Here is a 15722-nt window from a genome sequence, read left to right as displayed (position 1 = left end):
CAGTGGGAAGTTTTATGTAATATTCACTTCCAGGTCCAGGTCATGTGTAAGATTTATTATTGAATCACTTATCCTTTCCTATACCTCACCCAATTCTCTAAATTTTTTCCTTCCTCATCTACAGTATCTTTAATCTATCTACTTCTATCTATACTATCATACTAGGTAAATTTTGTGAATGTTTCTGTGCGGTATGTGTGTTGGAATGCATAAAACATAAAATAGATTCTAAGGAACCAGGTGATATACTCAGATGTTTTCTATGCTATCGCATTTCATTTTTTAAAATGGTGGCTACAGCCCACCAAATTGGTTTTATACTCATAATGGGTCATGACCCTACAACCTGAAAAACACTGACTATTTGACTCAGGATCCTGTCTATATACATTTCCATTTGCCTGGGGTACTCCTTCCCCTTTGTTTACTCATTCTGACCTCAGCTCAAAGATCATTTCCTCAAAGAAATCTTCCTGGACCACCAATACCCCTGTAAATACCACCACCAAAGGAGAATGGAATCTCCTCTTAGATGCATTCTAGCATCTTACACTTTTCATCACTGCACTTATCAAAGTCCAAATAGACTATTCATATTTTCCTCTCTAGACTATAATCTCAAGGGATCAAGGATTCAGTTTGCTAACCATGTGTTCTCAGCTCACAGCACAGTGCCTGGCATAGGAGGGATGATCTGCTCAAAACTATTTGCAGAATAAATGATTTTGCAGAATGAATACTGGGCTTATAAATTTGTAAAGTTGCAATTAATTTTTACAGAAACAAAAAAGGTTAACTTTGGATTATTGCAGTAAAATCTGTTGTAAGATCTGTAAAAATCTGCCTCTAAAACAGTATATTTCAAGAAAGAAAAAAACAAGTATGTAAAGCCGATAAAGGCAAGATCACACAAAACTGGAATCAAAGTTGGACTTCTCTTCTTTCTCTACTGTTGACTATTATATAAGGTTTCCCTACCTCTCTTAGCTTTTAAAGTTCCTTTATTAAATATTTGTTAATCTCAAATTATTTCTGAGAATGTGATTTCTACATTTAAGCTAGTTCCAACTTACCTAACATTAATCCTTAAATGTGTAGATAATTCTAAAATGAGCCTAGAACAATTTTTTAGTACAATTATTATATATAAGTCTTCCCACCAACACTAAAAACAGGACAGTACCTTGTGTGGGAAGCTTTCACAAATCACTAATTGAGAAGACAACTCCTAACATCACTTTTGCAGCTTACTTATTAAAGTCACTCTGATTAATTCTGACAGCTTTTAGTTTAGTAAAAAGATAGTTATTAAAGACATATATCATAAATTTCAAATAAAACAACTCACCTATCTAAGCAATTCACCTATTTCACCATCTTCACTTATGTCAAGTTAGTAACCCAAAGTTGTAAAAAGTGTTTCAATACTCAAGACTAAGAAAATCTATAAGCAAACAAAATTGGGGGGGGGGGAGGAGTGGGGGGACAAAGGAACTAAAAAGAGTTATACTTTACCTCTATTCAGCATTATAGTGAGTAATGTACTAACTTTCTTATATATACTTTACTATTTTTCATACTTCAAACTGAAAAAAAAAGGAAAGATGAACAAAGTTTATCCAAGTTTTTATAAAATTGAACTATGACAGTGAAAACATTTGGAGGATATACACTTTCCGAGATCATACTACTTTCTTATGTCCCAAAATGAATACCCTCTAGTTGGTGGTAACATAAAATGTAGTTACTAACATAACATACTGCAAGAGGCAATTTAATTAAATGAGGTAATAATATAAAAAACACTTAATGCTGTGCCTGGTTCATCATGAAGACTCAAAAACTGTTAGCCATTATGACTAGCTGTGCTTTATTGTGGGGTGTTTTTTTTTTTTTAACATACTTAAGTAATGAACAAAATGTGGGCTTTACCACAATATATCTGTAGATTGTGAGCAAGAAATATAGCACTGGAAACACTTCCAGACACTTAACTGACTTCGTGGAAACCTACTAAATGGCTTCCAAGTGAAGTTTGAACTATGCAAACAGACTGTTGAGCAAGATATTTGTGAAACTCTAATTCTCATGCATCTCTTCCAACTTCAAACCATCAACATTTACAACGTGTTTTAATCACTTAGCAAAGAACTTTGTAGCAAACAAAATATTACTATGCAAAACTACTTTCTCTGTATGTTGTAAATTCTAAGTAATATATGCATTAGAAATGTGAACATTAACTTCCCAGTACCCTGGAATGTGACTTTCCCAAGACTTGAGTAGCCTCTATTAATCAAATGTCCTATGCCCCATGTACATCCTCCCAAGAACACATCATTACAGAAGTGTTTTCATTTTAGGCACTGGGCTGTTTAACAGAAGTATAAACCTGCCCCCAAATATCTACTTAATAGCTCCCATTTTACTATTCCTACGTCAGGAAAAATTGCCAGATATTTCAGAAATCTGCCATTTCAGCACAATTTCTGATTTGGTAAGAATCTACTTAAAGACGCTTTTAAAAAATCAGAAAAATTCATTCTGGAGGTCTTTGATTATACTTTTGTAAAGTACTCCCCACAAAAACAGCATACGGCCATGTCAAAAGGTTTCATCAATAATATGCAAGTAACTAATTTCTAAAGAAAGGCATGCAATGCACATACACTTCATTCCTGTGCAGTTAGAACCTAGCACGTTTAAAAAAGAGGAAGCTGCCCAACCTCCCACGCCTCCAGAATGTCTAGCATTCCTGGCAGGCATGGCTCTCTCTTGACCAGCCAAAACTACTCAATGCCAAAGAGCCCGCTCCCCATCCCCATATTTAAACACAGAGTGGGGAAATGGAGCAACCGAAAAGAGCAGCGGACATGGATAGAGACGGACAAGAGATGCCATCACAGAGACAGCTGGAGAAAGGGGAAGGGGTGCTCAGCTCCTGACCTTAGCAGCTAACAGTTCTGCCCTCCCAAATGAGGTGAGGCCAATTCCTTCTTGAGAAGGAGAGTAGGAAAAGATTAACATGGAGACACAAGGCTCATCAGTCGCTAGGGCTCCTGAGCTCACCCACCAAGAATAAAACAGTCAAGCCCGAAACAACGGAATTGGGAAAAACAATTGACACTGAGGCCTTAGAACGACAGAGCCCTCCTCTGCCCAAAAGTCCGAGACGAGAACAATGCACCACGGAAATCCTGAAATGTCTGAGGAATGGGATGCAGCTGAAGTGAGGACTGCTGTCAGGACAGGTGGGAGCGAGACGGGTCAGAGCCAAGACCAGGCTTTTAGCGCTCAAAAGCATATACTTTAAACCTACACTCTGACAATTACTAGCCTGTGTGCTCCGGCAGGTTAACCTCATTTTCTCCGCGTAAAAAATGAGTTAAAACAATCATGGAGCTGTCGCAGAGCTTAAAGAAGTTAAAATGTGGAGCATTCTTAACAGTACGTGCACGGTGGGACGTGCTATGTGCCTGCTTTAATTTTAATCGTCATCTGCTCTGGGCTACAGCTCCCGCCGCGCTCCGCTCGCCCCGTCGGACCCCTCCCGGAGGACAGGAGCACGGAGGACACGCGCCCGGCCTCCCGCGCAGCCCTCAGCCGCCTCAGCTCGGGGGCCGCCGCGTGGGCCGCTCACACCCTGGACCGCAACTGGCCGGCAGCACCGCCGACGACCCCAGCCCGGAGCCCTGGCCGCCGCGGCCGGAGCGAGCGCCGCCGCCCCACACTCACCGCGGCGCTCCATCCCGCGTCCTGGACGCGGACGCCCGCCCAACACTCACGGCCGCCGCCGCCTCCGCCGAGGGCTGGAGCTCGCCGCCCCCATCCCCCACGGCCCGCGGACGCCCGGCCAAGCCGCCGCCGCCGCCGCCGCCGCCGCCGCCCCAGCAGCTACGGCCACCACCGCGCCGCTCGGGCCGCCCCGCCCCCAGGCCTCGCGGCTCGCACCTCCCGCCCGGCCGCGGCCCGCCCCCTGAAGCCCAGCCCATTGGCCCGCGCGCCCGGGGAGGCGGGGCTCCGGCGCCCAGCCGCAGGTTGGGGCGGCTGCCGGCTCAGGCGCGCGGGGCGCGGGCTGTCAGCTGCGCCCCAGCCGGCAGGCTGTCCCCAACATGGCAGGTCGTGTTAGCCACCCTGTGTGGCTTGTGGCACAACAGGCGAACCTCAGGCACAAGTCACCTGAAGAGCAGATCTGGTTAAAAGGTGCTTATCAGATGATCAATCTACATTTCTTTTAAGGTACGTCTTCCTCCCTCTCCAAACCATTTAAGAAAACAAAAACAGGACTCCACACAGGTAAAGTGTAATGCAGGCCTGATCCGAATCCCCTCTATAGAGGAAAAATATTTTCCACTTAGACTTATATTACTTTCTTAAACTACAAACTCAAAGTTCACTCGGAATGAGAAAAAATGTCTGAGGAAGATAAAATAATTACAGAAAGCATTAGGGGCCCAAAGCAGGTAAGCTTCCATATCCTACTACACACTGAAACAAGCAATGTCCTTTGTCTCAGTGCTGGGACATTTAGAAAGAACTGATGGAGAAACACAGGGCATGTGGGGCAGGCGACTGTGGGTAGTGCTGGAGACAGAAAAATTATCACCATGGGAGAAAGGAGAAAAGGACACAAGGAGGGTGTGAGGAGGAAAAGTAGAAAGAAAATGGGGGTACAGACATAGGGAGGTGAAACCAAGGAAGGCAGAAAAAGGTGGTGACAGAGGAAATAAGAATGATAAATAAAAGAGAGAAGGAAGAGAGACTACCTACTTAGAAAAAAGAAGTGAGCATGACAGAGCCAACACATGGAGTAGTGAGACTCATTGACAAAGAGATGCACCTTTGAACTTTTACAGGAAAAAACAATGTTGGGGAAATAAATGTGGCCCCTCAGATGCTACCTGGAGAGGATAAATATGAAAACGCTCAGTTCCATGGTTATTTCAGCTGTACACTGGATTTTCAGACTCAACCTATACAAATTTACCCCTTAAGACCCCAAACACAGCAGTACTAAACATGCCAGGGATACTGAGTTTCATCAAAACCAAACTGTCCTTATAAAAACACTTAAAAAGAAAACTGCACCATGGACTCTCACCACAGAAACTGATGATGCCGTGAAAAGAAACAACTAGTAGGAGGAGAGGTCAGGAGTCCCCAGGCCAAAAGGGTACTGGAGCAGTGCAATGCTGATTAAATCATAAGACTTGGGGGAAGAAATCTGAGGTACTCCAGCAACCTCAAACATCCCCTTACATCTATTTTAAACTGTGTTAATTACTGAGTGCTATCTTATCCACCATTATCCTTAATAAGGAGGAATGTGTTCCTTACTAAAGTGGAATTTGCAATGTCACTGCCAATGTCATGAATAAGGTCCTGTTGGGGAGAAAGGATGTGTGGGGAGGAGGTGGTGGTATGACAGAAACAGTAAGGAGCACAGAGAAGGGAGGAAGAGGAAAACGTGAAGAGAGACAAAGATGTGAGGAGGTGAAAAACAACTGTGAAGAGGAGAGAAAGGCAGAGGGGAAAAGAAGACAGAGAAAGATGCAGAGACAAGTGGAAGGAAAGGAAGAATTTAAATGGAGACAGAATAAAGAAGAGAAGAGAGAGAAAAAGAGGTGATAGAAAGAGATTGACAAACTACCCCCTGATAGAGAAAGGGAAGAGGGATACCTCTCATAGTTCTAGGGAAGTGAAGCCAAGCAGGCCTCTATGTTGTTACATGAAAAAGATAAATATAAGAACCCAGGGTGAAGAGTGAGTCTTCAATGAATATTAGACAGTTGGGGTGCCTGGGTGGCTCAGTAGGTTAAAGCGTCTGACTTCGTCTCAGGTCATGATCTCACTGTTTGTGAGTTCGAGTCCCACCTTGGGCTCTGTGCTGACACCTGGAGCCTGTTTCAGATCTGTGTCTCCCTCTCTCTCTCTGCCCCTCCCCTACTCACTCTCTCTCTCTCTCAAAAATAACTAAACATTTTAAAAAAGAATATTAGACAGTTAAATTATAAGTAAGGTTATCTAAGGGAAATTTTAAGAAGTCTCTCAATCCTAATCCTCCTTTTACAGTTTTTTAAAAATACATTATCTGTCATCTTCTTCACCCTATTCTTTAGTAAGGATGATAACATTTGGAAACATTTGTAAAAATGTTAGTTCACCTTAAAATTAAAAGGGTTATTTTATTAATTCCCCCAACTTGCATTTTAAGTAATTTTATATCACACAAATAATATCTTTCTGTAAATTCAAAATTCTTGATTTAATAATTAAATTCTAAAGTGCTAAAAAAGAAAGAAAGAAAAAGTAAAGCCATCTGTATATCTATTGTAGAAGTCCAACATCTTAAAATGTATAACAAGTTGCAGAAAAAACATGGAAGATACATAATTGGGAATAAACTACTTGTGTTTTTACCAGTTTACATTATTATTGTCTCTAGTATTTTTTCCCTCTGAAAGAGAAACTGGCATCCTCTATAATGCTGCTCTTGAGTCAGCCATTCTATAAAGCCTCAACTTGCATATTATTAAAATCTTTTTCATGTGTCCTCTGCAGTGTTAACATAGTCAGCATTGTTATTTTTGCTAGGTATGTGTCTTCATATTCCTGAAGTTATTTCTGTGGTTTAGGTAGCCAACTTTTCATACCAGAACATGGGTCTAAAAACATTTTACAATGTCTGGACACATTTTTGGTTGTCACAACTGGGGAGGAGGTTGTACTGACATCTAGTGGGTAGAAGACAAGGATGCTGCTAAACAGCCTACTTGCACAGAAGAGCACCCCCCAATTCTTATACCCCCCCCACTCCTAACAGAATTGTCAGGTACAAATAGTATCAAGTTTGAGAAATAATGTCAAGGTTGAAAAACTTTGCACAGGCCTAATTACTACTTTATAAGCAATATAGAAAACAGAGGAACATGTTATATCACAGGATGCACCCAGCAAAATCTAGACTGTGGGTCATTTTATAAAGCAAATAACACAATTTCTTAAAAAGTAAATTGCAAGGAAAAAGATGGAAAGAAAATCTCTACATTAAAAAAGACTTAAAATTTTATATATATCAAGTACAGGAATAAATGAGACAAGACTTATCCTTTCACTTATATCCTTTTCAGAACTGGACTATAGACAGCATAGAACTGTGATCCTTGAGATATGGGGTCCCAAACAAATGACGTAGGCCTTCAACTGCTGCAACTTTCTGCCTGGAGACACATTCTAGACCATGGCACAGGAAATGGAAAGACAAGCAGAGCAGACTGGGGCAGCTGGAATCTTTAGGACAGAGTACCAAAGAGGAAGGAGGTAGGCAAAGGAAGAGCTCCAGAAATTTGCACAGGCAATTCTTGCTGAAGTCTCTTGCTGAATACAAAGTTGCACATGTATGGGTGAAACCCCACAAGGATAGACAAAAAATTTCCAGGGAGCTGTAACTGAACAATTCCCAGGGTTTCCACTGGGTTGGAAGACCTCTGAGTATTCACCAGCCAGTGCTGAGAGACCTGATGAACACTGAATGGCACATGTTAGTAGTGTATCTAACCCAGACCTAACAAAAATGGTATTCTAGATTAACCCCCCAAAAAGCTTCAAAACAAGCCTCATTTTGTAAATTAAAAAAATTAATATTTAAAACAAAAGTAATAACAATGTGTCGTGGCATTCACAACATACAGAAGTAAAATGTACAACAATAACACAAAGTAAGAAAGGAGGGAAATGAAACTATACAATAAGGTTCTTACATTATATGTAAAGTAGCATAATATCATTTAAAGGTATATAATAATAATAATTACAAAAACTGTAACAGGAAAAAAATGTTTATTAAAATCTTCAGAGATATATTTAGGAAGCCAATAGAAGACATAAATGGAATTTTAAGGAATTAATCCAAAAGAAGGCAGAACAAGAATAAAATGAGAGAGAAAAAAAAAGCAGATGAGACAAATTAAAAACATAGCAAGATGACAGACCTAAACCCAATCATATCAATAACTACACTAGATATAAATACTCTAAACACCCCCATAAAAAGGCAGAAATTATCAAATTGAAAAGTAAAACTCAACTACATACTGTCTATAAGAAACAGACTTGAAATATAAAGACTGAGATAGATTGAAAGCAAAACAAAAGAAATAGATAATACCATTAAAATACAAATCATAAGAAAGCAGAAGTAACTCAATTACATCAGACAAGGAGGTTTCCAGGGATAGAGTATCATAATGATAAATGAGTCAATTCATCATAAAGACAATCCTACAAATATATGCATCTAAAAAACCCTCCAGAATATATGAGACAAAAACTGGCAGAAATGTAAGGAAAAATAGACAAATCCCAATGATAGTTAAGATTTAAATCCCCTCTCATTAATCAATAAACAACAGAAAATCTGTAAGGATATAGAAAATTTAAACAATACTATCTACCAACTTGACCTGATAGATATTTATATAAAACTCCACCCAACAACAGCAGAGTACACGTTCTAATCAAATGTACATGAAATATTCACGAAGATAAACCATATACAGGCCATTCAACAAGTTCCAATACATTTAAGAGAAAATGAAAACATATAGTGTAGGGGCACCCGGATGGCTCAGTCGGTTAAGCATCCAACTCTTGGTTTTGGCTCAGGTCATGATCTCACAGTTTGTAAGTTTGCACTGTCAGTACAGGGCCTGCCTGAGATTGATTCTCTGTCTCCTGCTTTCTCTCTCTTTCAAAAATAAATAAGTAAACTTAAAAAGAAAAAGAAAACATAGTGTATGTTCTCTGACCCAAACAAAATTAAATTTGGAATAACAGTAAAATAATTGGAAAACCCCCAAATACTTGGAAATTATAAAATACATCTTTAAATAATAGTATTTTGAACTGAATGAAAATGAAACATAGCATTTCAAAATGTGTAAGTTACACAGTGAAAGCAGCAGTTAGATAAATATACAGTTCTAGATGCTTTTAAAAAGAAAGTTCTAAAAATCAATGATCCACTTAAAATCAATGTTCCACTTTAAGAAGCTAGAAAATGAAGAGCAAATTAAACACTAAGTAAGAGAAGAGAAATAATGCAAAGAGTGGAAATCAATGATATAGAAAACAGACAAAAAAGTCAGCATTGTTATTTTTAATTTTTAGATGGAGACAGAATAAAGCATTGTAACAATGTAACTGAAAACTACTTCTTCGAAAAGATCTATTAAACAGATAAATGTCTAGCTAGACTAGTTAAAAAATAAAGGGAGAAAATGCAAATTATTAATATCATGAATGAAAGAAGAAACATCAGTATAGACCCTACAAATATTTAAAGAGTAACAGGAATGTTACAAACAAGTTGCCAGTTCAACAACTCAGATGAAATGGGAAAATTCCTAGAAAGACACAAATGACCAAACCTAACACAAGAAATAGAAACTGTGAATAGTGTTATATATATTAAAGAAATTGAATTCATAATTTGAAATGTCTCACAAAGAAAACTGCAGACCCAGATGGCCTCAATGATGAAGTCTGTTGAACCAGATAAAATAATCCTACAAAAACCCTCAGAAAATAGAGAAGGCAGGAGCACTTCTTAACTCATTTTATGAGATCAACATTACCCTGATAACAAAATCAAAGACATTACAAGAACACTTTAGGCCAAATTTCTGAACACAGGATTAGCAAGTCAAATCCAATAATATATGAAAAAGGATAATACATTATGATCAAGAAGGGTTTGTCCCAGGAATGCAAGTTTATTTTAATATTCAATAGAGAAAAACCGTCTGACAAAATTCCACATCTATTCATGATTAAAGCAGTCAGCAAAGAATAGAAAATGATTTTTTTCAACCTGATAAAAGGCATCTACAAAAAATCTATAGCTAACATCATAGTTAATGATGAAGGGGATCATGTTTTCCACTTAAGATAAGGATTAATATTGTTACTGAAGGTGTTAGCCAGTACAATAGAACAAGACAAACAAAACACATTGAGGGGCACCTGGGTGGCTCAGTTCATGATCTCCTGGTTTGTGAGTTCAAGTCCCCCTTCGGGCTCTCTACTGTCAGCACCAGAGCCCACTTTGGATCCTCTGCCCCTCTCTCTCTCTCTCTCTGCCCCTCCCCTGCTTGTGCTATCTCTCTTTCTCTCTGAAAAATAAACATTAAAAAAAGGGGGGAAAAACAGAAAACACACTGAGATTGAAAAGGAAAAAGTAAAACACTTTATTCTAAGTTGACATGTTTGTGTACCTAGAAAATCCTAAGGAACCTATAAAAAAAAAAACCACTACACCTAATAAATGAATATTATAAGGTCACAGAATATAAAGTCAATATACTTTAATCAATTTTACTTCTATATACTAGAAACAAACAATTGGACAATAAAATTTTAGAAACTCATACCATTTACAATAGCATCAAAAAACAAGATTTTTAAGGAATAAATTTAACGAAATGCATGCAGGATCCTAAATTTAAAACTACCAAACAGTAATGCAAGACATTAAAGAAACAAGTTAAATTAAAATAAATTTACTTAACAAGAAATTAAATGAACAAGTATACCATGTTCATGGATTGGAAGGCTCTCTACTGTTAAGACTTTAATTTCTCTCAAATTGATCTACAGCTTCAAGCAATCCCAAACAATATTCTCCCTGGGGTTTTCTTGTAGAAATTGACAGACTGAGTCTAAAATGTATAAGAATAAAAAAACTGCAACAGCCAAAACAATTTTGAAAAAGAACAAGTTGGAAGACTTATACTGCCTGATTTCAAGACTTAACTATGGACCTACAGTAGTCAAGACAGCACGACACAATAAGACATAGACCAACAGAATAGAGTCCAGAAATAGAACCATATATATATAGTCAAATGATTTTCAAGAGGTGTCAAAGGAATTCAATGGAGGAAAAGATGGTCTTTTCAATAAATGGTGCTGAAATAACTTGATCTTCACATGAAAAACAAATGATCCTGGACCCTTACTTTACAGCACACCTGAAATTAAACTCAACATGTATCATAGACCTAAACATATAACCTAAATCTATCAGCCTTTTAAATTCAGGATTCAGAGAGGGCAGGCAGCTGCCTGTTTTTATAAATAAAAGTTTTGGGGGAAGACAGACATTCCTAATTGTTTATTGTCAATAAATGCTTTTGAACTAAAACAACAGTTGAATAGTCGAGGTGCTATAGTCTATAAGCCTAAAATATTTATAATCTAGTCTTTTCAGAAAACAATTGAGGATCCCTCTTTTAAAGAAAACATGAGAGAAAACCTAGGGAACAATTTCTCAAACAGACACAAAAAGCAAGAACCACAAAAGAAAACACTGGTAAATTGGACTTCATGAAAATTTAAAACTTCTGGTCTTTGAAAAGCAACTTATGAAATGAAAGACAGCCAAAAACTGGGGAAAAATATCTGACAAAAGAACTATATCCAAATCATATCAAGAATTGTTACAACTCAATAAGAAACAACCCAATAAATTAATGAGTGAAATATTTGAACAGAAACTGCAAAAAGTGGCACACAAATGGGCAATAAGCACATGAAATAGTGTTCAACATCATTAGTATCAGGGAAATGCAAATTTAAACCGCAATGAGATACCACTAAATATCTACTAGAATTCTTCATTTTAGTTAGGTTGAAATACCAAATTTGGGGTAGGATGTGGAACAACTAAAACTCTCACACATTACTGCTATATCAGGTACCACTTTGGAAAACAGGGTGGCAGTTTCTTATGCAGTTACACATACGTTTACCATACAACTCAGCAGAAATGAAAACGTACATTCATCCAACAACCTGTACACAGTACATAGAAACTTTTTTCATGATAGTCAAAAACTGGAGAAAAATCAAATGTCCATCAACAGATGAATGAATAAACAAATTGTGTTACAGCCTTACAAGGGAATACTACTTAACCATAGTTATCCATGATACAACAAAAACCATGGATGAAGCTCAAAAGCATACTAAATGAAAGAAGTCAGGCACAAAAGAATATATACTATATAATTCCATTTGCATGAAGTCTAGAAAAGATGAACCTAATCATCTGATGCCTGGGGACAGAGGTTGTGGTGTGGTGGGGGATGGAGGGGAGTTCCAAATGAGCATGAGGGCACTCATCACTTTTTGGAGTGATTGAAATATTCTAATATCTCGATTATGGAGGTGAACACATAATGTACGCATTTGTCAAAACTCAAAGTGTATAAAAACCTAACAGCATGCTAGTGTTTAATGGAAATATTAGGTAAATAAATTATAAAATTATAGAATGTTACACTTGAATAGTCCCTCAAACTCAACTTACTCCCCTTCCTTAACACTTTTCAATGTTTTCCATCTTCTTCCTTAAAAGGGAAGACAATAGTATTCGAAAACTTTCTCAATGCAAGTACAAAACATTTTCTAAGAAAAATTCTTATCTAGGGAGGCAGTATAATCAAATGGCTCTTTTGCTTAATCAGAGTAATAATAAAGGGCAAACGCTCCACAAAAATCCTAGTTCCTGACTTTCATTTTAAACCTTCCTTGTCTCTTTACACATGAATGTGTCCTTATGTATTGGGGGCACTTCAGTGGCTGAGTCAGGTGAGCATCCGGCTCTTGATTTCAGCTCAGGTCATGATCCCAGGGTTGTGGGATTGAGCCCCATGTCAGGCTCTGTGCTGAGCATGGGTCTTGCTTGAGATTCTCTCTCTCTCTCTCTCTCTCTCTCTCTCTCTCTCTCTCTCTCTCTCTCCCCGTCATTCCCTCTCTCTCTCTCTCTCCCCCTCTCCCCTGCTCATGCTGTCTCTAAAATAAATAAATAAATAAATAAATAAATAGCAGAATCAGTGGCATCCTGGTGAGCATAGAGATAACCAACAATTCTCTTCAGAAGGGCCTTTCTGCCTGTGCTCATTAAAATCATTCTCTTAATTTCAATCTCACACAAAACATTGTTTCTTCCAAGAAGCCACTGAAAACAAATCATTCTTCTATTTTCCTATAGGACATTCAATATACTTCCTTGGGTAACCCAATATATTATGCGTTGGGCCCTGTTTATTTGAAATTACCTACTTCTACCCAATAGACTGAAAGGATCCACAGGACTCTGTCTAACATAGAGTGGGATGAAACTAAAGTTTCTGGGTGAATACTGAATGAATCATCAATGGCACAGGATTACAAATCCTTCCAGGGGGGCCTTCTGGGTGTGAGCTTTGTTCAACATAGTGCTCACTCCTGAGACCAACAGCAGTGGTTGTAGAAGCTCACATTCCTAGGTCAAGGGCTTCTGCAGCTGGGAAGCGAAGGCTCGATAATTTAGGAGGATGTTCTATTTTAGGCAGGTGGGCAGAGTGGGAATTGACCAGCCACCACAGATTTGCTGAACAGTGCTTTCTTCGTCTCAGCCAAAGTTCTATTTCCTACCAATTTGGGGACTAAAACATTTTCTACCCAGGCCTACCTTACTTTCCCTCAAGTTCACTCTCAAACCCTTCTCAGAATCCGGAGACCAGAGCTATTTGTACTATAAAGCTAGCAGAAGTTAAGCTCAATGCTCCTCACTTGCACCCTTCCTACAATCAGGAAGCATTTCTAATTATGCATTTCTGGCAAACTGCCTAAAGAAACCTCTGAAGAAAGGAATCTAAATCTCTAGGACTCTCATAATTTGTTCTGACTTCTTTACTGGTAATTCTTTTTCTTGAAGAAGCTATCCCTTTCCCAAACTGAATAAAAGGGCAAAGCTAATTCCCAATCAAAGATGAGAAAAGGAAAAAAGAAATGAGGAACAAAAAGCTCCTTGGCAATTTTGGCTCTATCACAGTCTTGAAATTTTCACAAAACACTTCTTCACACTCCCAAAAGGTAAAAAAATAAAAACAAAAAAAACAAAATCACACACACTCTGGGAAGATCCAACATTAGAAGACAGAGGAACGTCAAAAAATTCAAAAATCCCAATGTATGGAGGGGTGGTAGTGAAAACAGTGATCAAAACAAAAAACAAAAACAAAAAACACCTCACCCTTGTCTGGAAAGAGGAGTGGTGGTGAAAAGGCAAGATAGACCCTGGACATGTCAGAGGGGTTCAAAGACAAGGAAGGTCCCTGGCTACTCTTCAGGTCAAAGGAAGGATGCCCCCAAGCACCAAGTTTTGATCACAGGGTCCTGGGACATCCAGGGAAACAAACTCACAGGGATACGTTCTCCTATTAGGTAGCTGCAAGCCTTCGCCTGTCAATTCCATTTTGCAAAGCACAGGACTTGTCCTAGAGCCAAGGCTTGGGAAAAGGTGGATGGAGGTGATGGTGAAGGGACAGTTACTCAGGGAAAAGAGAGGAGTGGGGAGAAGGGAGAGTGGAGAGGAGTGGTGTGAAGACAGTGACAGATACGCACAAGTAGGGGCACTCAGAAAGGGAGAGTGTTTTTCTACACTCAGTTCTTTCTCTGCCTCTCCAAATAATAAACAGCCTGGGCCTAGGTTAGGTGAAGTGTGATAAGAAACGGCGGATATAGAATACGAGATGTCTGTTATTTTATCTCATCGTTTCCATTTGTCAGACTGAAATTTCAGCAAATGCCATCAAACTGCCAAAAAGATCCCAAGTGTCGAAGACGAACGTGAAGTCCCAGTGAAGTCCCAACGGAGTAAGGGTAAAGGAACTCCTGAACTGCGCACGGAAGCGATGAGAGCGTGTGGCCAGAAAAGGGAGAGGGGCTGCAGGACGCTCAGGGGCACCAGAAATGGGATGGAAGCCCGGCGACCCTCTCCCCCGCGGCCGTGCGGCGTCGCCTAATTCAAGACACCCATCCGGGGTCCGGGGTGCCCGCGCAACGACTGCTCGCGCCCTTCCCGGTTCCTCCGCTCCCGCCGCGCCCCGCTCGCCCCGTCGGACCCCTCCCGGAGGACAGGAGCACGGAGGACACGCGCCCGGCCTCCCGCGCAGCCCTCAGCCGCCTCAGCTCGGGGGCCGCCGCGTGGGCCGCTCACACCCTGGACCGCAACTGGCCGGCAGCACCGCCGACGACCCCAGCCCGGAGCCCTGGCCGCCGCGGCCGGAGCGAGCGCCGCCGCCCCACACTCACCGCGGCGCTCCATCCCGCGTCCTGGACGCGGACGCCCGCCCAACACTCACGGCCGCCGCCGCCTCCGCCGAGGGCTGGAGCTCGCCGCCCCCATCCCCCACGGCCCGCGGACGCCCGGCCAAGCCGCCGCCGCCCCAGCAGCTACGGCCACCACCGCGCCGCTCGGGCCGCCCCGCCCCCAGGCCTCGCGCCTCGCGCCTCCCGCCCGGCCGCGGCCCGCCCCCTGAAGCCCAGCCCATTGGCCCGCGCGCCCGGGGAGGCGGGGCTCCGGCGCCCAGCCGCAGGTTGGGGCGGCTGCCGGCTCAGGCGCGCGGGGCGCGGGCTGTCAGCTGCGCCCCAGCCGGCAGGCTGTCCCCAACATGGCAGGTCGTGTTAGCCACCCTGTGCGGCTTGTGGCACAACAGGCGAACCTTAGGCACAAGTTACCTTTTGCATCCTCCCGCAGGTAGCTGGTCCTCTGTTCTTGTTTAAGTGGACATTCCTTTGGCGGGCACTGAATTTCTCCCAGTCGGGAATCTGGTCCTAACTTGCTTTGTCCGCCTTCTTCCCACACCCTCCTTCTCTCCTTCTGAACAAAAATA

General features: G+C 40.9%; 2 protein-coding genes across 6 annotated transcripts in view; one reads left to right on the top strand and one right to left on the bottom strand.

Moving 5' to 3' along the window:
* The window catches only part of ARHGAP29 (Rho GTPase activating protein 29), a 63908-nt gene extending 60059 nt beyond the window's left edge, over positions 1–3849 (bottom strand). The window contains exons 1-2 of one of the 4 annotated variants that reach the window (XM_058716502.1): positions 3736–3843; positions 1516–1586 (exon numbers count right to left, since the gene is read on the bottom strand). Coding sequence is in view for 1 of the 4 variants with exons in the window: in XM_058716504.1 (XP_058572487.1) it covers positions 3736–3748 (13 nt within the window). In the remaining 3 variants the exon portion in view is untranslated. Of the gene's footprint in view, positions 1–1515; positions 1587–3735 lie in introns of all 4 variants that reach the window. The other 3 variants (XM_058716504.1, XM_058716501.1, XM_058716503.1) reach the window with 3 other exon arrangements.
* Positions 2756–14707, top strand: LOC131504350 (basic salivary proline-rich protein 2-like). 2 transcript variants are annotated; one of them, XM_058716507.1, is made up of 2 exons: positions 2756–4239; positions 14617–14707. In XM_058716507.1, exon 1 carries the CDS (start codon positions 3397–3399, stop codon positions 4198–4200), a length of 804 nt encoding a protein of 267 aa, XP_058572490.1. In that variant the 5' UTR covers positions 2756–3396; the 3' UTR covers positions 4201–4239; positions 14617–14707. The 2 variants fall into 2 exon arrangements, with proteins under 2 accessions (XP_058572490.1, XP_058572489.1); XM_058716506.1 differs by lacking the exon at positions 14617–14707 and adding an exon at positions 7131–7724.
* Positions 14708–15722: the final 1015 nt, after the last annotated feature.

Source organism: Neofelis nebulosa, chromosome 2 (assembly GCF_028018385.1).
Source record: "Neofelis nebulosa isolate mNeoNeb1 chromosome 2, mNeoNeb1.pri, whole genome shotgun sequence".
Classification (NCBI taxonomy): domain Eukaryota; kingdom Metazoa; phylum Chordata; class Mammalia; order Carnivora; family Felidae; genus Neofelis; species Neofelis nebulosa.
Note: the sequence above shows the minus strand (reverse complement) of the source record. Positions and strands in the feature narration are given on the sequence as shown.

What these genes read in the sequence shown, in the direction of transcription:
- LOC131504350 (XM_058716507.1), top strand. Translation starts at nt 3,397, where the DNA reads ATGGAGCTGTCGCAGAGCTTAAAGAAGTTAAAATGTGGAGCATTCTTA.